The sequence below is a fragment of the Oryza sativa genome, chromosome 6 (assembly GCF_034140825.1).
Source record: "Oryza sativa Japonica Group chromosome 6, ASM3414082v1".
NCBI classification, from domain to species: domain Eukaryota; kingdom Viridiplantae; phylum Streptophyta; class Magnoliopsida; order Poales; family Poaceae; genus Oryza; species Oryza sativa.
In genome coordinates, this window is record NC_089040.1 from 22,323,414 (window position 1) to 22,344,694 (window position 21,281).

General features: G+C 44.6%; 2 protein-coding genes across 2 annotated transcripts; one reads left to right on the top strand and one right to left on the bottom strand.

Moving 5' to 3' along the window:
* Positions 1-13,729: 13,729 nt before the first annotated feature.
* On the top strand, positions 13,730-17,891 carry LOC4341305 (probable inositol oxygenase). The gene is made up of 11 exons (NM_001421622.1): positions 13,730-13,945; positions 14,089-14,203; positions 15,304-15,385; positions 15,520-15,724; positions 16,313-16,372; positions 16,496-16,548; positions 16,665-16,787; positions 16,920-16,989; positions 17,088-17,166; positions 17,248-17,329; positions 17,432-17,891. The coding sequence occupies exons 1-11, from the start codon at positions 13,915-13,917 to the stop codon at positions 17,456-17,458; spliced, it is 927 nt and encodes a 308-aa protein (NP_001408551.1). The 5' UTR covers positions 13,730-13,914; the 3' UTR covers positions 17,459-17,891.
* A 1,026-nt stretch (positions 17,892-18,917) lies between these two features.
* LOC107277612 (serine carboxypeptidase-like 50) lies at positions 18,918-19,775 on the bottom strand. Its single transcript, XM_026026371.2, has one exon. The coding sequence runs from the start codon at positions 19,772-19,774 to the stop codon at positions 19,019-19,021; it is 756 nt and encodes a 251-aa protein (XP_025882156.1). The 5' UTR covers position 19,775; the 3' UTR covers positions 18,918-19,018.
* Positions 19,776-21,281: the final 1,506 nt, after the last annotated feature.

The window sequence follows — 21,281 nt, forward strand, 5'->3', positions numbered from 1 at the left end:
CTAAACCGACAGAAGAAACTATCAATTACTATATTTCAAAGATATTTATTGTAGATGGAGGCCAATGTCACGCCCGGAATTTCTATCCAAAATTCCAAACGCTTACATGTGTGTGAACCCTCGTCCAGGAATCAGCCGAGGCACACAATAACAAATTGATAATAGAGTACAAATATTACTCTAATTAATAAGTGAATAAAATGTCATTACAGAGGTAGATAGTTCCTCTCAACCAATAAAGTTCTAAGCAGCGGAAATTAAATAAACGGCGCAGACGGCTCCACTCCACAGGCAGCTTGACCAAGGCTACACCTAATCCTCCACACCATCAGCCTCATTGTAGAACTCTTCCTCTGATGAATGATTGCAAGGTGAGTATATGACATACTCAGCAAGCCACGCAGCAAATATGCAAGTGCACAGGATAACAAAGGATGGCATAGTAGGGTTGCATTTGCAAAAGCAGCATTTAGCAAACATTTGAGAATTTGATAAAACAGTTAAGTAATAATTAAGCAATATTAATCCAACGCTATACAACATACCCTGTTGTATAGGCCCAACCATTCTGAACAACCACCCCGGCTGCACAGTTCTATCTCCAAACCAGGAATGTACCATTCCAAACCAGGAGCTAATCAAATTATTACCAGTTATAGCATCTTTTACTATGATGAGAGGTGTGAGACTAATCACGAAAGACATTGTTAGACCCGCCCATAACCGCGGGCACGGCTATTCGAATAGTTTTACTCTGATCAGAGGTGTACCACTGTACCCACAAGACACAACCCCACATCATGTCACCATGTGCCTCAATACCACCACGGTATCTCGGAAAGGAGTTGTGACAATACCCCTCGCATAACACAATTCACTGCAGCGCACCTTCCTGGATCATAATCACCCCCTTATAAACAAGGCATGGACTCCCCAGCGACCCCCGTGGGCTTATCTCCGCCACTTCTCAGTCTGGTGCCCCGCAATGAACCATGCTATACAAAAGATAAAGCCGTTGCCCATGCTGGCTTGTGGTTGGCACGATAAATGTTTCACAACCGAAACTCGTGAACCGGTCCTTAATTGTCATGAGCACGACCATCAAAACCATGTGCTCACAACCCACCATTACCAGGTTTTAGTTGGCACATTAATTAATTAACTAATCACGATTGACCATCGTGAACTATCAATAAGCCATCATGAAATAATAGTGAGTCATTAGTTATCCCATAAGTGTACTAATGTTTCTAAGCAGGGCTAAGCAATTATACCTAATATCTAGTTGAACCAATATAAATAAAGCTCAACTAGTCAAATTGTAATAACCCAAGGTATCAAGGAATAAGGTAATCAATGTACAAAAGGGCCATAACAAAGAATAGGTCAATTCCACCCAATGACATTCGAAAATAGATGCAATAGTTGAATAGAAACAATAGCTTTAAATAGGATCAACATGCTCAAAGGGTTGTTTGGGATCTGTGTGACTTGCCTTGCTGGCCTTGGAACTCTTCAAACTCTTCTTCCGCGAAAACGGACTCTCCGGAAACGACGGAATCTAAGCAAAAAGAAGCAAAATCACCAAAACAGCACATAAACAAGCATGAACAGTACATGTGGATATTTTTAATGTGTAGATCTCAATTTTAGAAAAATTTAGAGACTTGAACCAACTAAATCGGAGCTAAGATGAATTAGTTATGAATTTTTAAAGATTAAATCGGATTAAAACACTTAAATCGGTTTAAATTGAATTATGACGCAATAATGAATTATTTTTGAAAAGGAAAAGGGGATTATTGCGTCAGCAACTAGGGTTTGGGTGGACCGGCGCACGGGCGGCGGTTCACACGAACGGACGGCCGAGATTGATCCGATCCAAATCGGACGGCCGAGATTGATCGGGTCCACGGCGGCTCACGGGAGAGGATCCTGATGACGTCAGCGGTGACGTCACCGACGGCGGCGGCGGCTCGGCGGGCGGGGACGGCTCGGGCGGCGCATGCTCGCCGGCGAACGGCGACGCGAGGACGCACACGGAGGGCACCAACGGGTAGCGGACGGCACGGCGAACACACCGGCGACCAAAACGACGGCGGAGAGGCAACGGACGACGACGGCGACGAGGAAGGAGCGGCGGCTACCTTCGGGTTGTCGACGGCGACGAAGCTCCGGCGGGTTCCGACGGCTGCGAAGGGGCGGACGAGGACGGCGGCGACTTGGCGATGACGACGGCGGCCTTCCCGAGCGACGGCGACGGCTGGAACGGCGGCGGCGCACGGCTGGAGCGGCGGCGGCGACGGCAAAGCTAGGGCACACGGCGCTAGAGCTCTTCCGGCGACGAGAGGCGAAGGCGAGGGTGGCGGCGGAAAGAGAAGAGCACGGGGATCCTTTTAAAGGGGCTCGGAGGCGGCGGCGAAGGCCCACGGCGACGGCAACGGCGAAGGAAACTCGCGGCTTGGAAAGAGGGAACCCGATCCGAATCGAACTTGATTCCAACGCTTTCCAAAGCGATTTAGCCGATGATTCCAAAGAGAAAAAGGTAGAGGAGATCCCGGAGATTGTTTCCCCTCAACCAATTCGGCCGGAGAAGGAAAGAGGCGGCCGGATTTGGAAGGGAAACGGCGGCGGCGCGAACTAGGGTTTCGGCAGCGGCGGCGGCTCGGGGAAGACGAACCTGACAGGTGGACCCCACCTGTCAGCGGCAGCGGGCGCGCGCGCGGCAGCGGACTGGGCCGGCTGGGCCGAGGAGAGAGAGAAGAGAGGTTTTGGGCCGACTTTCGGCCCAAAGCCAAAAGAAGACTTTTTAAAACTTTTTCAATTTAAATTATTTCTTAAATGCAATTCCATTTATTAAAAATACTTCCTTAGCTCAAATAAATCCTAGAAAAATCTAGGAATTATAGAATTAAGCAAAGTATTTAATGAAATTTTATCTGGCCACTTTTTATATTGGAATTTATTAATTAAACATAGATTTTCTTTTCAAGACTTTTAAAATAAATTCTAGAAATTCCATTTAAACAACAATTTATATATTTTGAATTTTCAGGGTGTGACAAACCTACCCCCCTTAAACAGAATCTCGTCCTCGAGATTCGGAAGAACTGACAAACAGATACGGATGAGCTGACTTCAATTCATCTTCTCGTTCCCAAGTTGATTCTTCTTCCGAGTGATTACTCCACTGGACTTTGCAAAATCAGATAACTCGATTCCTGGTCCTTCTCTCACTTGTTTCCAAGATACGGATCGGTTTCTCCACATAGGTCAAATCCTCTTGGACTTCTATCTATTCAAGATTAGCTTCTTCGGTAGGTACCCTTAAACACTTCTTCAATTGCGACACATGGAACACATTATGGACTCCTGCCAAAGATTGAGGTAACTCTAACTGATAAGCAACCTCTCCTCTTCTACTGACAATCTTATAAGGTCCCACAAAACGCGGTGCCAATTTTCCTTTGGTCTGAAAACGATGAACTCCTCGTAGAGGCGTGACACGAAGATACACATAATCTCCTTCTTCAAAACTCAAATCTCTGCGGCGATTGTCGGCATAACTCTTATGACGAGATTGAGCCACTCGCAATCTTTCCTGAATGATCTTTACCTTTTCTTCTGCTTCCCTTAGGATATCTGTCCCGAAAACCTGACGTTCTCCCGTTTGATCCCACAAAAGCGGAGTGCGGCACTTCCGACCATACAGTGCTTCGTAAGGAGCCATCTGTAGACTAGCTTGATAACTGTTGTTGTACGAAAATTCTGCATAGGGTAGATTCTTATCCCAACTTCCACCGAAATCTAAAGCACAAGCTCTCAACATGTCTTCCAAAATTTGATTCACCCTTTCGGTTTGTCCGTCTGTCTGCGGATGATAAGCAGTACTAAAGTTCAGCTTAGAACCCATCTCTTCCTGAAGTTTCTTCCAAAAATTTGAAGTAAACTGACTGCCTCGATCAGACACTATCTTCTTAGGGACGCCATGCAAACACACAATCCTTGCCATATACAATTCCGCTAAGCGACTTCCGGAATAGGTTGTCTTTACCGGAATAAAATGAGCCACTTTGGTAAGTCTGTCGACTATTACCCAAATAGAGTCATGGCCTGATGACGTTCTGGGTAAACCAGTAATAAAATCCATACCAATTTCTTCCCATTTCCATTCAGGAATCTTCAAAGGTTGCAACAAACCGGCGGGTTTCTGATGTTCTGCCTTGACTCGCTGACAAACATCACATACTGCTACGTATTCTGCGATTTCACGCTTCATACTTGCCCACCAAAATCTTTCCTTAAGATCCTGGTACATCTTAGTACTACCAGGGTGAATGGAGTATAAAGTATCATGAGCTTCTTTCAGAATTGCATCCTTTAAATCTTTGTTGTCGGGGACACAGATTCTCTCACCCAACCATACAGTTCCGTGCTCATCCTCCAAGAAACCAATAGCTTTTCCTCTTCTCATATTCTTCTTGATCTCTTGAATATCAGGATCATTAATTTGGGCTTCTCTAACTTGATCAATTAGAGTGGGCTTCGCTTCTAAGGCTGCAACGAAACCTCTACCGACAATTCCCAAATTTAATCTTTCAAATTCCTTGCATAATTCCAATGGCAACTGTCGTCCTTCTGTAGCATTGCAATAGCCTTTTCTGCTAAGAGCGTCTGCTACAACATTAGCCTTTCCCGGATGATAATGAATTCCCATGTCATAATCCTTAATTAATTCCAACCATCTCCGTTGTCTCATGTTCAGATCCGGCTGAGTAAAGATATACTTTAAACTCTTGTGATCGGTGTACACTTCTGTACGAGTACCGAAAAGATAATGACGCCAAATCTTCAATGCATGAACGACTGCAGCTAACTCAATATCATGAGTAGGGTAGTTCTTCTCATGCGGACGTAACTGTCGAGAGGCATAGGCAACCACCTTCCCATCTTGCATCAGAACACAACCTAACCCAAGTTTGGATGCATCGCAATACACTTGGAAACCCTTCTTTGGATCAGGCAAAATCAAAATAGGAGCTGATATTAAGCGACTTTTCAACTCTTGAAAACTCCGCTCACATTCTTCCGACCACTTGTACTTTACATCTTTCTGAAGCAGTCGTGTCATGGGCTTAGCAATCTTGGAAAAATTCTCTATAAACCTCCGATAATATCCTGCGAGGCCTAGAAAACTGCGGATCTCTGAAACTGTCTTTGGTTGTTTCCAGTTGGTTACGGATTCCACGTTACTAGGATCGACGGCAACTCCTCCGGCTGAGATGACGTGACCAAGGAATTTCACTTCGGACAACCAAAATTCACACTTGCTAAACTTAGCATACAGTTGATGTTCTCGTAGCTTTTCCAATGCAAGGCGAAGATGTTCTTCATGCTCTTCTTTGGTTCGAGAGTAGATAAGAATATCATCAATAAAGACCACCACGAACTTGTCTAGGTATTCCATAAACACCTTATTCATCAAATTCATGAAGAAAGCAGGGGCATTGGTAAGTCCAAAAGACATAACAGTACATTCGAACAACCCATACCTAGTGGTAAAAGCTGTCTTAGGTATATCCTCCTCTTTGATTCTCAACTGATGATACCCTGATCGAAGATCTATCTTGGAGAAAACAGTGGCACCTTTAAGCTGATCAAACAAATCATCAATCCTGGGTAGTGGATACTTATTCTTAATAGTCACATCGTTTAGTGCACGATAGTCCACACACATTCTCTGAGTATGGTCTTTCTTTTCCACAAAAATAACCGGAGCTCCCCATGGTGATGAACTCGGTCTGATGTATCCTTTCTGTAGCAAATCATCTACTTGCCTCTTAACTTCTGCCAACTCATTGGCTGCCATTCGATAAGGTCTCTTATGGATCGGAGTTGTTCCAGGTACCAAATCTATTCTGAACTCTATATCCCTTTTAGGCGGCATACCAGGTAAATCCTCTGGGAACACATCAGGATACTCTCGGACTATAGGAATCTTTTCCAAAGTTATCTGGTTCAGTCTTGACCTTAAAGACTCAGATGACAATGCATGAACAGTTACAACTCGACCATCATAGCTGTTGAGAGTTACTTTTCTGTTGGCACAGTCTATCACACCTTTATGTCTGGCTAACCAGTCCATCCCTAGGATGACATCAAGGTCTTTGGATTCTAACAAGATAAGATTGGCCAGAAATGGTACTCCCTTAATTTCTATTCTGACCGAGGGGCTATGTTGCAAAGAAAGTGCTTGATTACTTGGGGTACTAACCATCAAAGGACGTCTAAGATCTTCTACTTCCATCCCATGATTTCCCGCAAAACTCATAGATAAGAATGAATGTGTAGCACCAGAATCGAAAAGTACTGTTGCAGGAACTGAGTTAACAAGGAACGTACCCAAAATCACATCTGGAGCATCTTGAGCTTCTGCAGCAGCGACATGATTTACACGAGCCTTGGATGCTGGTACAGCAGAGTTATTCTGGGCAGGGACAACCTTCACGCGACGGGGCTTCGGACACTTGTCAGCATAATGTCCTGGGTCTCCACAGTTGAAACACACCACGGGCTTGCTGCCTTGCTCCCTCTTGGCAGGTTGTTGCTGTGCTGGAGCTGCAACAGGACGTGGAGCTTGATTACGGATGTTGTTGCCAGCATTGTTGTTGAAGAACTGACGTTGCGGACGAACAACAGACGAAGAACCTCCCTGTGGCATGGGCTGGGGTCCTAAAGTAAGACGCGGCTTCTGATTATTTCCCTGTTGTGTCTTGAATTGAGCAATCCGACGTTTCTTCTGCTCCATGCGATTGTACTTGTCCTCCTGACGAATAGCCTTATCCACTAATTTCTGGAAATCAGGATAATCTCCAACCATGAGTGGGTAAGAAAGCTCATCATTAAGTCCTCCCAAAAACTTCTCCTGGCGCTCTTCATCATTGCGCACATCTTCCGGAGCATAACGAGCAAGACGATTGAACTCGTGCAGATACTCCGTAACAGAGCGAGATCCCTGAGTAAGCGACCTGAACTTCTTCTTCTTGAGAGACACTACTCCCGATGGTATATGCGTCTTCCGGAAAGCAGCGGTGAATTCAAGCCAAGTGATAGGTTCAGCAGTAGTCCTGTTAAGGCGGAAGTGATCCCACCATTCAGAGGCAGGGCCATGCAACTGATGTGATGCAAATGAGACCTTCTCCTGATCAGTACACTGAAGTAAATCCAACTTCTTCTCTATGGCATGCAGCCAATCACTAGCTTCAACAGGATTAGTGGTACTAGAGAAAACAGGCGGCCTCACACGAAGAAATTCTGCTAACTTGTTCTGTGGAGGTGCATGATTATCCCTTGGTTTTGCTGATTCTGAAATTGCTGCATCATCATGTTCATAAGCTGTGTCTGTTGAGCAAGAACTTGGGCCAGAGTGGGATTCTCTCCATTGTTGTTGTTAGGGTTGTTGTTGTTGAGGTTGTTGAGACCATTCCCATTGCTGCGAGTGTTCACCATCTGGCATGACAGGATAAGAAGAGAAAACGGGGGAAACTACTTAGGACAGAGAATTACCTTAACTTTTATTGATCTTAACTGAGTTTCATTATTACAAACTGAAGACTCTCACACCACTAAACTCACCAACTTCCTAACACTCAGAAGCAAACAAACGCATGCACTTACATCCCACCACTGATGTAAATAACATGCAAGACCCACACACACAAACAAACTTAAAACAAGCAAACTAACACAACGATCTAAGACAACGACTTAACAAGTCACTCTAGTTCTTCCGAGCATAGGAGGTCGATTGAAGGCTCGTTCGGCTCATCTTCCTCATCTTTGATAGCTACCCACTCAAACTTGGAATTGTTGCGCTTGGGTTCTTCTTCTTCATCACTACTTATGATGATGACGGGAGGATTTGCTGGGGCAACTTCTTTCTCCACCACGCGGATCTTTGGCGCCAATTGATAACGAGGGACAAACAAAGCTCTCTTCCTTGCGGTGAGACGAATCCTGGCCTTCTGCGGCGGTGCTTCTCCCTTCAATGCGGCTAATTCCTTCTCCAAGCGATCCACCTTGTCTTCTAGCTTGCAAATCTTACCACGATTCCGATCTTCACGATCTTGAGCTGCTAACACAGTCTCCGCACGACTTTCATCCATAGCCCACAGCATCTCAACCAAATGCCTTGTAGTAGCATCATTCTCAATTCCTTCAGTCTCAAGGTAACTGCCACGGTCACTTCCCTGTGGTTGACGAGGATGGTAGCGATACTCAGTATCGGCCAACCGATCACTGTAGCGATCACGGAGCTCTCCTATGGCGATCCTTGCCACTTCCTGACATGCATGGATGTAGTTTCTTCCTCCAGCTTCAAACATCACTGAGGGGACCTCTTCACTATTGCTGTTCAAGGTGACTTTGACTCGGCACTTTTCTTCATGACGATCATGACGAATCTGGGCATAAAAAAGGGCAGTCCCAAATCCAATGACAAAGGACATCGTACGCAACTCCTGGACAAAACCCTCAACACCAAACAGGTACTCAGGCTTGTAACGCGGCATCTAAAGACAAGTGAAAGGAGAGAGTTAAGACCTTTATCCAATTAATAGCACAAGTTTTTGGATTAATTTGAATAAAGTTTAGAAATCAAAGTAGAAGGGAAGTAAATAAAGTAAACCAAGCTTTGCGAGATAATTTGAAATAGTTGGAGACAAGGTCACAAATTTTGTAATTTTGAATAACTGGTTTCAAAAGAAATAAAAGAAAATTATAAAATCGACATACTAAATTTATTTTATTGCAGCAAGATTAAATACAACATTGTAAAACTTTTGCTGGTAAATGAGCCATTAGTACAGTAATAGATGTACAGTACTAATAACACTGGAATAAATTTTTAATGAGAACCATTAAAAAAAAATTATGAAGTGCATGTGCCATTAGTTTGGTTTAATTAAAAGAGAAAGGGAGGAGAACAGTTCTACTTTTCCAATATTTTTCAGAGGGCTTCTATGGGTAACCATTTGGCATAACCTAGGGTCAAAGAGGCTCTGATACCAACTTGTCACGCCCGGAATTTCTATCCAAAATTCCAAACGCTTACATGTGTGTGAACCCTCGTCCAGGAATCAGCCGAGGCACACAATAACAAATTGATAATAGAGTACAAATATTACTCTAATTAATAAGCGAATAAAATGTCATTACAGAGGTAGATAGTTCCTCTCAACCAATAAAGTTCTAAGCAGCGGAAATTAAATAAACGGCGCAGACGGCTCCACTCCACAGGCAGCTTGACCAAGGCTACACCTAATCCTCCACACCATCAGCCTCATTGTAGAACTCTTCCTCTGATGAATGATTGCAAGGTGAGTATATGACATACTCAGCAAGCCACGCAGCAAATATGCAAGTGCACAGGATAACAAAGGATGGCATAGTAGGGTTGCATTTGCAAAAGCAGCATTTAGCAAACATTTGAGAATTTGATAAAACAGTTAAGTAATAATTAAGCAATATTAATCCAACGCTATACAACATACCCTGTTGTATAGGCCCAACCATTCTGAACAACCACCCCGGCTGCACAGTTCTATCTCCAAACCAGGAATGTACCATTCCAAACCAGGAGCTAATCAAATTATTACCAGTTATAGCATCTTTTACTATGATGAGAGGTGTGAGACTAATCACGAAAGACATTGTTAGACCCGCCCATAACCGCGGGCACGGCTATTCGAATAGTTTTACTCTGATCAGAGGTGTACCACTGTACCCACAAGACACAACCCCACATCATGTCACCATGTGCCTCAATACCACCACGGTATCTCGGAAAGGAGTTGTGACAATACCCCTCGCATAACACAATTCACTGCAGCGCACCTTCCTGGATCATAATCACCCCCTTATAAACAAGGCATGGACTCCCCAGCGACCCCCGTGGGCTTATCTCCGCCACTTCTCAGTCTGGTGCCCCGCAATGAACCATGCTATACAAAAGATAAAGCCGTTGCCCATGCTGGCTTGTGGTTGGCACGATAAATGTTTCACAACCGAAACTCGTGAACCGGTCCTTAATTGTCATGAGCACGACCATCAAAACCATGTGCTCACAACCCACCATTACCAGGTTTTAGTTGGCACATTAATTAATTAACTAATCACGATTGACCATCGTGAACTATCAATAAGCCATCATGAAATAATAGTGAGTCATTAGTTATCCCATAAGTGTACTAATGTTTCTAAGCAGGGCTAAGCAATTATACCTAATATCTAGTTGAACCAATATAAATAAAGCTCAACTAGTCAAATTGTAATAACCCAAGGTATCAAGGAATAAGGTAATCAATGTACAAAAGGGCCATAACAAAGAATAGGTCAATTCCACCCAATGACATTCGAAAATAGATGCAATAGTTGAATAGAAACAATAGCTTTAAATAGGATCAACATGCTCAAAGGGTTGTTTGGGATCTGTGTGACTTGCCTTGCTGGCCTTGGAACTCTTCAAACTCTTCTTCCGCGAAAACGGACTCTCCGGAAACGACGGAATCTAAGCAAAAAGAAGCAAAATCACCAAAACAGCACATAAACAAGCATGAACAGTACATGTGGATATTTTTAATGTGTAGATCTCAATTTTAGAAAAATTTAGAGACTTGAACCAACTAAATCGGAGCTAAGATGAATTAGTTATGAATTTTTAAAGATTAAATCGGATTAAAACACTTAAATCGGTTTAAATTGAATTATGACGCAATAATGAATTATTTTTGAAAAGGAAAAGGGGATTATTGCGTCAGCAACTAGGGTTTGGGTGGACCGGCGCACGGGCGGCGGTTCACACGAACGGACGGCCGAGATTGATCCGATCCAAATCGGACGGCCGAGATTGATCGGGTCCACGGCGGCTCACGGGAGAGGATCCTGATGACGTCAGCGGTGACGTCACCGACGGCGGCGGCGGCTCGGCGGGCGGGGACGGCTCGGGCGGCGCATGCTCGCCGGCGAACGGCGACGCGAGGACGCACACGGAGGGCACCAACGGGTAGCGGACGGCACGGCGAACACACCGGCGACCAAAACGACGGCGGAGAGGCAACGGACGACGACGGCGACGAGGAAGGAGCGGCGGCTACCTTCGGGTTGTCGACGGCGACGAAGCTCCGGCGGGTTCCGACGGCTGCGAAGGGGCGGACGAGGACGGCGGCGACTTGGCGATGACGACGGCGGCCTTCCCGAGCGACGGCGACGGCTGGAACGGCGGCGGCGCACGGCTGGAGCGGCGGCGGCGACGGCAAAGCTAGGGCACACGGCGCTAGAGCTCTTCCGGCGACGAGAGGCGAAGGCGAGGGTGGCGGCGGAAAGAGAAGAGCACGGGGATCCTTTTAAAGGGGCTCGGAGGCGGCGGCGAAGGCCCACGGCGACGGCAACGGCGAAGGAAACTCGCGGCTTGGAAAGAGGGAACCCGATCCGAATCGAACTTGATTCCAACGCTTTCCAAAGCGATTTAGCCGATGATTCCAAAGAGAAAAAGGTAGAGGAGATCCCGGAGATTGTTTCCCCTCAACCAATTCGGCCGGAGAAGGAAAGAGGCGGCCGGATTTGGAAGGGAAACGGCGGCGGCGCGAACTAGGGTTTCGGCAGCGGCGGCGGCTCGGGGAAGACGAACCTGACAGGTGGACCCCACCTGTCAGCGGCAGCGGGCGCGCGCGCGGCAGCGGACTGGGCCGGCTGGGCCGAGGAGAGAGAGAAGAGAGGTTTTGGGCCGACTTTCGGCCCAAAGCCAAAAGAAGACTTTTTAAAACTTTTTCAATTTAAATTATTTCTTAAATGCAATTCCATTTATTAAAAATACTTCCTTAGCTCAAATAAATCCCAGAAAAATCTAGGAATTATAGAATTAAGCAAAGTATTTAATGAAATTTTATCTGGCCACTTTTTATATTGGAATTTATTAATTAAACATAGATTTTCTTTTCAAGACTTTTAAAATAAATTCTAGAAATTCCATTTAAACAACAATTTATATATTTTGAATTTTCAGGGTGTGACAGCCAATTTGAGATGTTAATGCTATTACTTGATTAATTTCCGAGGAGAAATATCAGAATGGTGTGGTACACTGTTACAGCGGGTGAAATTAGTCTCCCTTTATCTATGTCCTAATGATTTAGTATTAAATTAGAGAGTAAAGTGCATTGGCGGTCCTTAAACTTGTAGAATTGTGTCATATTCAACACATGGAGACGTGTCCTTTACTTTTTTTTTCTTCTTTTCTTTTTCTTTCGTTTTCTTCTCATTCTTCACAAAGAAAGGAGAAGAAAGGGAAAAAAGAGAAGAAAAAAAAGAAAAATGAAAAATTTTCAATGGGTCCCATTTATCAGTTAAAATTTAAATGAGACTTGGATATTCATTTCGAGAGTTTAGGGACCTAGATGACATATCCCTACAAGTTTAAGGACCACCCGTACACTTTACTCTAAATTAGATGTGGACATCTCCTCGTGTGTGTGTGCATATATATATATATATATATATATATATATATATATATATATATATTATTTTCAGACATTGTCTATACTAAAAAGAATGTAGAGTATGCATGTTGGCCATCCCCCATCTCACCAAAATTGAAGTCTAAAATCAACATATAAAGTGAGAAAATTATTACAAAATTGAATAGCTAAATTACTATTTATGTTTTAGATTTGTCTATTTTTTTCTCGATATATGACTTGGATTTAGACTCTAATTTTCTGAGAATATTATACTGCTGTTATATTTTCTAAAAAAGAATACTATTATCTTCTATTTATATTATTTTATAAGATAACTAGGGGTATTACAAATACTTTGTCCTTTTAGGTATACCATCTCGAAAAAGAGCATATATGTATATACACACCAGCTGAGGTAATACAAGATAACACCGACGGTCCAAATGAGGAAACCCATAGTCTTAGGGGGTGTTTGGGAGAGAGTGGCTACCTTAAACAAATGCAAAAGGTAGAGAAGAAACAACTTTTTATCCTCCAACAACTTCATTTCTATATCTAGACAGCCAAACCTCCCCCAAAACAGAAACCTAAAAGAAGAAAGGAAACTAAAACGAAACTTTTTTTCAAAAAAATAAACTATATATGAATCTCTTAGAAACTATTCTAAATTCATTTTTGACTTTACAATATTTATCATTCGTTCTACTCTTCAATTATTTATCATTCGTTCTACTCTTAAATAATTATCGTAAATCATTCTGTCATTCAGCTATTCTTAGATGCTTTATCCGTTCTATATTATATTTTGACTTTTTAAGTTAAAGACTTGGATAAGTCTGTAAGAATAGCAATATTTTTAATAAAAGCATATTATTAAAATATATTCAATGTTATATTTAATGTAACTGGTTTGACATAGTAGATATTACTACTTTTTATAAATTTAATTAAATTTAAATAGATTTATAACTATGAAAGATTAAAACGACTTATAATACGGCGATGGAAGAGTAGGAGCAGATGGACGGAGCACCCACTGCTGCGGGCGTGAGGTGTCGCTGTCATCCACAGCCGTAGCTCCACGCCATGGCTGAGTCACTCGCTCGCTCGCCTAGGATAAACCCGTTCATAGTCTCTCTCTCGCTGACGCCCCGGCCCCACCTCCAGCTTCCCCGGGCTATAAATCCACCTCGCCCTTCTTCTTCCTCCTCCTCAGCTCAGGCAGCAGCAGAAAGCAACGCCAATACGCCATTGCCGTGCTCCTCGACCTGCATGCACCTCTGTTCTTGGCGTTGAGATACATAGAGGCTTGGGGTGGGTGTTTAAGAACTAAGACCGGAGTTAATTAGCACCCCTGTGGCTACCATCGATCTGTCTAAAGAGTGATTAGATCGAGATGACCATCACCATTGAGCAGCCTCACCTTGGTGAGCTCATGATCCTTTTCTCTCTCTCTCTTGATTTCTTGATTCCAGTCCGTGAGGAAGAAAAGGTTCAGCAATGTTCCTGGATGGATGGATGGATCGTGGAACTAATTAAGGTTCTAAGTTCTGACATGGTTCGCTTGCAGATGCTATCGCCGACCGGAAGGTCGCCGGCGGCGGCGGCGGCGACAACGCGGCGGAGCTCGTGCTCGACGGCGGCTTCGTCGTGCCGGACTCCAACGCCTTCGGCAACGCCTTCAGGTCAGCTACATATTCCTGCATAGGAAAAAAACAGAGCATCATGCAAAAACAGAGCAAAACAGAGTGTCAACTATGGTTAAAAATATTATCCCCTCAGAAGAAAAAATATTTAAAATATTTCTAGTGGATTAGGGAATTTAATTAATCATGTAGTATTTTTTTAAATATGGTGAAGGTTATTGTTTCTCTTTGCAAAAAACAGAGTGGGCAGCAAGTTTTTTTTCAAGTGGACATGTGCAAATAATCATATATTTTGCATATGGAATGTCTTCTTTTTTCTCCTTTGCAAAAACAGAGGTTGGTATTACTTGCTCCCTCTAAAATAAGCCAACATCGTATTAAGATATGATATATTTTAGTACAACGTTATATTTAGATTTGTTATATTAGAATGATTGGCTTATTTTTAGGACAATGCGAGCAGGCTGACAAGACAGACATGATATTTTCGTACGAAATTAGTAAACTAGAACATGGGCACAACTCGAAATGAAAGAGATGTGTGGCCATTCTTGAAACTTGTGGTTGTGCATTCAAATCGTACATACCTCTCTCTCAAGCCACAATACATGTTTGTCCCATTACTTCAAGTTGTCTTTCCATGATTAGCCGTTTGGTTTAGTTTTTGTTGAAACGTCCAAACCCAGGTTTTGTTTTTTTTTCAGATAAAACTGGACAAGAAGAAGATGAATTTGACTACTTAAACGTAAACTCAATTTTGCTGACCAAAGTGGCAAGCTACTTACTGGTCAAATAAAATAAAATAAAGACTTATCTTTTCTTGTACGATTTCAAAGGTTTCTGCGTGTCTATGCACAGTGAATGTCCCACGTGGCATCTGTGGCTGCATTAACATGGCCTTTTGCCTATTCCTTTTTTGCACGTTATCATTTTCGCTTCTTCAGGAATTCTGTACTTCAATTTGATGTTTCTTTAAAAAGTCCAACACGTGGACAAATAAAACACTACCTGTGTTCGAAAAATAAAAACCTTATGGTCATAATCTAGAAATTGAAATCTTTTTCAACGGTGGTAGTAAAAGATATTTCTTAAAAAAAAGGAATTAACCGGAATAATATGGTGATGTTTTAAATCTCCAGGAATTATGAGGCCGAGTCTGAGAGGAAGGAGACGGTGGAGGAGTTCTACCGGGTCAACCACATCAACCAGACATATGATTTCGTAAGTGCAAATTCTGTATCTAATAATCTTTTTTTAAAAAAATACACTCATAATATCCTAAACGACAAGTAAAAAAGAACGGGAGCTTTAATATATGAGATTTACCATTATTTTGGTGCATTGTAACATTGCAGGTGAGGCGGATGCGGGAGGAGTACGGTAGGGTGGACAAGACGGAGATGGGGATCTGGGAGTGCATCGAGCTGCTCAACGAGTTCATCGACGACAGCGACCCGGACCTCGACATGCCGCAGATCGAGCACCTCCTCCAGACCGCCGAGGCCATCCGCAAGGATTTCCCCGACGAGGACTGGCTCCACCTCACTGGCCTCATCCACGGTAAATTAAACTATTTTATAACCGCCACAAAAACCGTCACTGTAATTGCACATCCACCGCGTCGCCGCAATGAACTGATAGGCAGGCCTCACACGATACACCGGGTAGGATTTGTTGGTGTAAGAGCAGGTACAATAGCAGGCTATTAGCCAGCTATAAATATATTTTAATGAGATAAACGATGAGAGAGAAGAGTAGTGGGCTACAGATCTGTAGCCAGCTGCAGCACGGACTTCAAGACGCAATGTGTGTATGACAGGTGATACCATATATTAATAGTATAGTAAGCAACTATTGAATGAATTGGCTATTAGATTAGCTATAGATGAATTGGAGCTAGTAGTGGGCTATACTATTAAACTTGCTCTAAGGTAGTAATAATAGTATATATCTAGGACTCATCCAGTCACTAGCAGGTAGGCCATACGATAAATAAAGATGAATAATTAGATATGATGGAGTGATACAGTATCAGTGACGGTTCGTAACAACCTCTTTGGAATTACTCGGCTAAAGGAAGAAAGAAATGAAATGGCAATACAGTGGGGCACACTTGTGACGTGTAACATGTTCTCTTTTCTTTTTCAGATCTGGGCAAGGTGCTGCTGCATCCCAGCTTTGGGGAGCTCCCACAGTGGTCAGTCGTCGGTAAGAAACAAACAACAGAAGCAAACAGCTTATTGCCATCTCACTGAAACTTCTTCAGATTCAGCTAGGAACAATAGCTGAACATCCATCCATCTCTGAATCTGAATGTCTTTGACCTTTCAGGTGACACCTTCCCCGTCGGCTGCGCATTCGACGAATGCAACGTCCACTTCAAGGTAACCAATGAATCATCTAGCAAACTGTTCAAGACAAATCAAAAGCGTAGATGGATCAAGCAGTGAGCTAGTGGTCTAAGACTGAAACTGAAAATATTTTGTCTGAAAATGTGCAGTACTTCAAGGAGAACCCTGACTACCTGAACCCAAAGCTCAACACCAAGTTTGGGGCCTACTCCGAGGGCTGTGGCCTTGACAATGTTCTCATGTCCTGGGGCCATGACGACTACATGTACCTGGTAAAACACACGGTTCATCGTGTCGATTCATCACCAATTGCATACCATGGAGCAGAGAAATCTTCAGTTCTAGTACTGAGGTTGTAGTTTTCTCTGAAATGTTGATGTGTTTCTTGTTCTTGTTCATCTCAGGTTGCCAAGGAGAACAAGACCACTCTTCCTTCTGCAGGCTTGTTCATCATCAGATATCATTCATTCTACCGTAAGTGCGCGCGACAGTCTTCTTTTTTTCAATTTTGTCAGAATTACAAGTTTTAAGTAAGTTTTAGCTAAATTTTGCTATCTTTGTCCATGATTCAGCCCTGCACAAGCATGGAGCCTACATGCATCTGATGAACGATGAGGACAAGGAGAACCTCAAATGGCTGCGTGTGTTCAAGTAAGCCACCAGATTGATCACCCTGCATCTTAATGTATATAGTATGAAAATGTACTGAACATGAATGGTTTTCTTCTGCAGCAAATACGACCTGTACAGCAAGAGCAATGAGAGGATAGACGTTGAGAAGGTGAAGCCCTACTACATGTCACTCATCGAAAAGGTATGATCGATTTTGCAGCGAATACTGAAGCTTGAAACAGACTTCTTTTTGTCCTAAAACCTGAAGAAATGATCTTCTTTTTCTCTCTGAATTCTCTCGCAGTATTTCCCGGCCAAGTTGAGATGGTGAAGAAGAGGGAGAGAACATAAAAAAAATTGGTCGAAATTATCCTGTAATATGATGTAATTGCAGGAGTTCAGTTGGCTGTACAAGTATGTAGTAGTACGTGTACACATTTTGTATGTTAAGAGCAGAATTTGTTGGGAGCCATGCACGTGGAATAAAAGTTGCCGGTGATTGTTCTTTGTAAATGAGCTCTTGTAGGTGGGATCTGAACATGAAATTGCATTCGAAAAGAAGGGTTGAAATTTGCAAAGAGGCGTGCAGATTTTTCGTGTGTACGAGGAAAGATGAGATGAACTGAGCATCTGAGCCATTATCTGGATGGGCCTTTTGGGGTGTGAGGAAATGGGCCTAAGTTAAAGATGGCCTGAGCTGTTTTGATGCCTTCTTGGCAAGGGGAAAAAGTACACCGAAGGTCCCTTAACTTGTTGTCCAGTTACAAAATCGTCCTCTAATCATAGTACCATAGTACCAGATAGTACCAGATATATGACATCCTTCAACTTACAAAACCATTTATTTTAGGTCCCTTGGTGCTTTTCACCCTGGTTTTGTCTGATGTGGCAGCTGAGTTGGCGTGGAACCCATGTAGACCCCGCATGTCAGAACGCCACATCATCATCCTCTCTTATTTCTTGTCTTTTTTCTCTTTTCTTTTATTTCTTCAATTCTCCTCTCTTCTCGATGCAGCCGGCGCCAGATGGGGAGAGGCGGTCATCGAGGCCAGCCAGGGAGCCCCAGGCTTGGCAGAGAGGGCACGGGCATGGCGCCGGCGGGTTGGGGTGGTCGTAGAAGGGGCACACCGCCGCCGCCCCCTCCCGCGGATGTTCCCGCGCCCGACGACGACGACCCGGCACCGGAGAACATGGCGGCGGCGGCCGAGCCGAGGAAGAAGCTGTCCTGCATGGCTCCAGCAGCGGCGGCGGCGGCCCCCGCCGCTGGGTCTTGGGCGCCCGACATCATGTGATGGTGAGCGCCGCGTTGGCGGCGGCGGCAGGGACGGACGGGCCGCCCAACTCCACTCCGCCAGTCGCCACTCCTTTCCCCCGGCCACCGTTCCTCTGCCTAGTGGGCGGCGGCCGGCGGGGGAGCCCGCGCACCGCTCCTCCCCCCGCCGTCCGCCCGCGCGATGAATTTGGCTTTTTTTTCGTTTTCGTAAACCCTGCTCCAGAGTACAAGAGAGCAAAATGGGCCTTTTTCTGGTCGAAATGAGGAGCTTCGTGTTTCTGAGATTTGCGAATTGCTTTTAAGTCCTTGTTACTGAATACTGCATTGGTAGTTTGGTACAAAGTGATCCTTCGGTATTGCCCTCTGATCTTGGACTGAACAAAAACAATCCCGGATAAGCTACCTTCTGGAGGAAATAATCCCAATGAAACCAGGGAAGTTTACCACGATGAATTCAACCACACCAGAAGAACCATTATAAACTCAAATGCTTGTATTTCCCGGGAATTGTATTCCTCGATTTACTCTGCTCGATTCTCAAATCAGATTAGAGTTTGACACCGCGAGAGATGAGGCCACAGGTTGCGCCCCCCCCCCCCCCCCCGGGGGAGTGCGGAGTCAGCCTGCGCGCTTCATGCCGCCGTGGCGGCCGAATAGCCCCGCCTGCAACACCCAATCCTTGACCATCTCCTGCGCCGCGTGGCCGTTGTCCGCCGGCAAGAGGTGCCCGGCGCCGTAGACGACGACGTGGGAGAGCGGGCCGGAGCGCTGCACATACCCGGCGAGCTCCTCGCCGATGCGCCACACGGCGCAGTCGGCGTCGAGGAAGACGGCCAGGCCGTCCCACTTCAGCTCCCGCATCCACGCCTCCGTGGACACCACGCCGTCCCTGAGGTCACGGATGCCCTGGTACAGCAGCACGCGCGTTCCCCGCAGCAGCGCCTCCACCTTCGGCTTCACGCTCTTCATCACGTCCCCATGCATCGCCGCGCCTACCGCGTCGCTGCACTCCTCCCACTCCATATCGCCACGCGCGCCCAGGGCCGCCTTCACCTCCACCCGGTTCACGAACTTCCCCACGGGACCCGTCTCGTAGGGGCGCTGCTTCGCTGCGTCGAACAGCGTCGCCAGGCCCGTCGCGTTCTCCAGCAACGACAGCACGAGCTCCCTCGTGTCGGCCCGTCGCGTTCTCCAGCAACGACAACACGAGCTCCCTCGCGTCGGCCAGCCGCCGCGTCGCCCATCGCCGGCCGCTGACGCCCTTCTCCTCCCGCCTGCTGAGTCAGAGAAGGGAGAGAAATACGAGGAAAGGAGAGAAGAGGGAAAAGAGAGAGAGAGGAGGTTGAAGTGGTCACGCTGACACGTGGGTCCCATGCTGACTCAGCCACCACGTAGAATAAGTTAAGGGACGCTGGATATCTGGTTTTGTGGTTGGGGGACGATTTTGTAACTCGATGACAAGTTGAGGAACCTTCGGTGTACTTTTTCCATTGGCAAGGTGACAGCTCTTTTTGGATGGAATAAGTTCACTTTAGGTCCCTTAATTTATTGCAGAGTCTGAAAATCATCCTTGAACCACAATAACAAATATGACACGTCTTTTAACTCCTAAAACCAGTGCAAATAAGATCTCAATATGGTTTGGATGGTTTCGGATGGTGGTTTCGACTCCTCCAACAAGAGACTTCGTGATAACATCGTCAACCCGAAGGGGGCGGTGCCATCAATGATCGAGAATCTGGTGGCCACCAACACCGAAAACCAAAATGTCAATTTCCTTTTATATATGAATCAAGTAATAGCAAACGAGTAATCACAACTTCACGATCAATTACACATCACTACAGCGCAGAGTCCCAAAGTACTTACCAATCATCTAGAACTGGACATTCCTATGGCTAAGAAAAACACAAAAGACAAGAATCATTTGAGAGTGAAGCAGGCGAGGCTAGCAGATCTATCGGAGGTGCCATCGGCTGGGAGGTGATACCTTGAGGTTGGAGGACGCCGCCTTGGAGTCGAGCGACCCCCAATTGCTCGCCGCGGAGATGGGGAGATTGGGGAGAAGGAGACGCGAGTCCCACTGTATTTTTTTTTACTTTTAATTGGACCGTCACTAACATATGGGTTTCACCATTTTTTTCTCATTTTAAACATCGTGTTAGTTAAAACCACCATCCAAACCGTCTTTGATTTTATTTGCATTGTTTTTGAGAGTTGAGGAATGCGTTATATCTGGTATTGCGGTTTAGAAATGAATATTAGATTCGACGACAAATTTGAGGGACCTGAAGTGAACTCATTCCTTTTGGAATGTGGATGATCTTTTGCAAGTTGAAAATGGGCCGAAAGAACAGTCTTTCAATTGACCCTAAACTGTTCCCTTCTCGTAAATCATTTCGCATGATGCTTTATTGGTAGTAGATGTAACCGTAGTGGGCCGGATCCAGAAATGGGCGGAGGCATGGACCGTGTTATTAGAGTTTTTGCTCCACCCCTGACCATAGAACATTGTCTTTTTTTCTTGATCCACCCTACCAGCACACACTCACCAATAGGGGCATTCCTAGTGTAATATTCATAGTTGTGTCACATCACACTATGTAGGACGAGGTTGCTATAGCTTTACGATGATGGCTACTACCTCCATTCTAAAATATTTGTCGTTTTGAGTTTTTGTTTATAATATTTGATTTTTCGTCTTATTAAAAAAAATATGAAATTATTATTTATTTTGTTTGTGATTTGCTTTATTATCAAAGTGCTTTAAGTATGATTTCTCCATTTTTATATTTACACTAATTTTTTAAATAAGACGAATGGTCAAACGTTACAAGAAAAAAGTCAAAGCGACTACTAATTTGGGACGAATGTAGTACTC

Coding starts and splice junctions, on each gene's coding strand:
- LOC4341305 (NM_001421622.1), top strand. CDS start 13,915: ATGACCATCACCATTGAGCAGCCTCACCTTG. Junction 14,204..15,303: donor GCCTTCGGCAACGCCTTCAG/GTCAGCTACATA, acceptor TTAAATCTCCAG/GAATTATGAGGCCGAGTCTG. Junction 17,330..17,431: donor ACATGTCACTCATCGAAAAG/GTATGATCGATT, acceptor ATTCTCTCGCAG/TATTTCCCGGCCAAGTTGAG.
- LOC107277612 (XM_026026371.2), bottom strand. CDS start 19,774: ATGGGACCCACGTGTCAGCGTGACCACTTCAACCTCCTCTCTCTCTCT.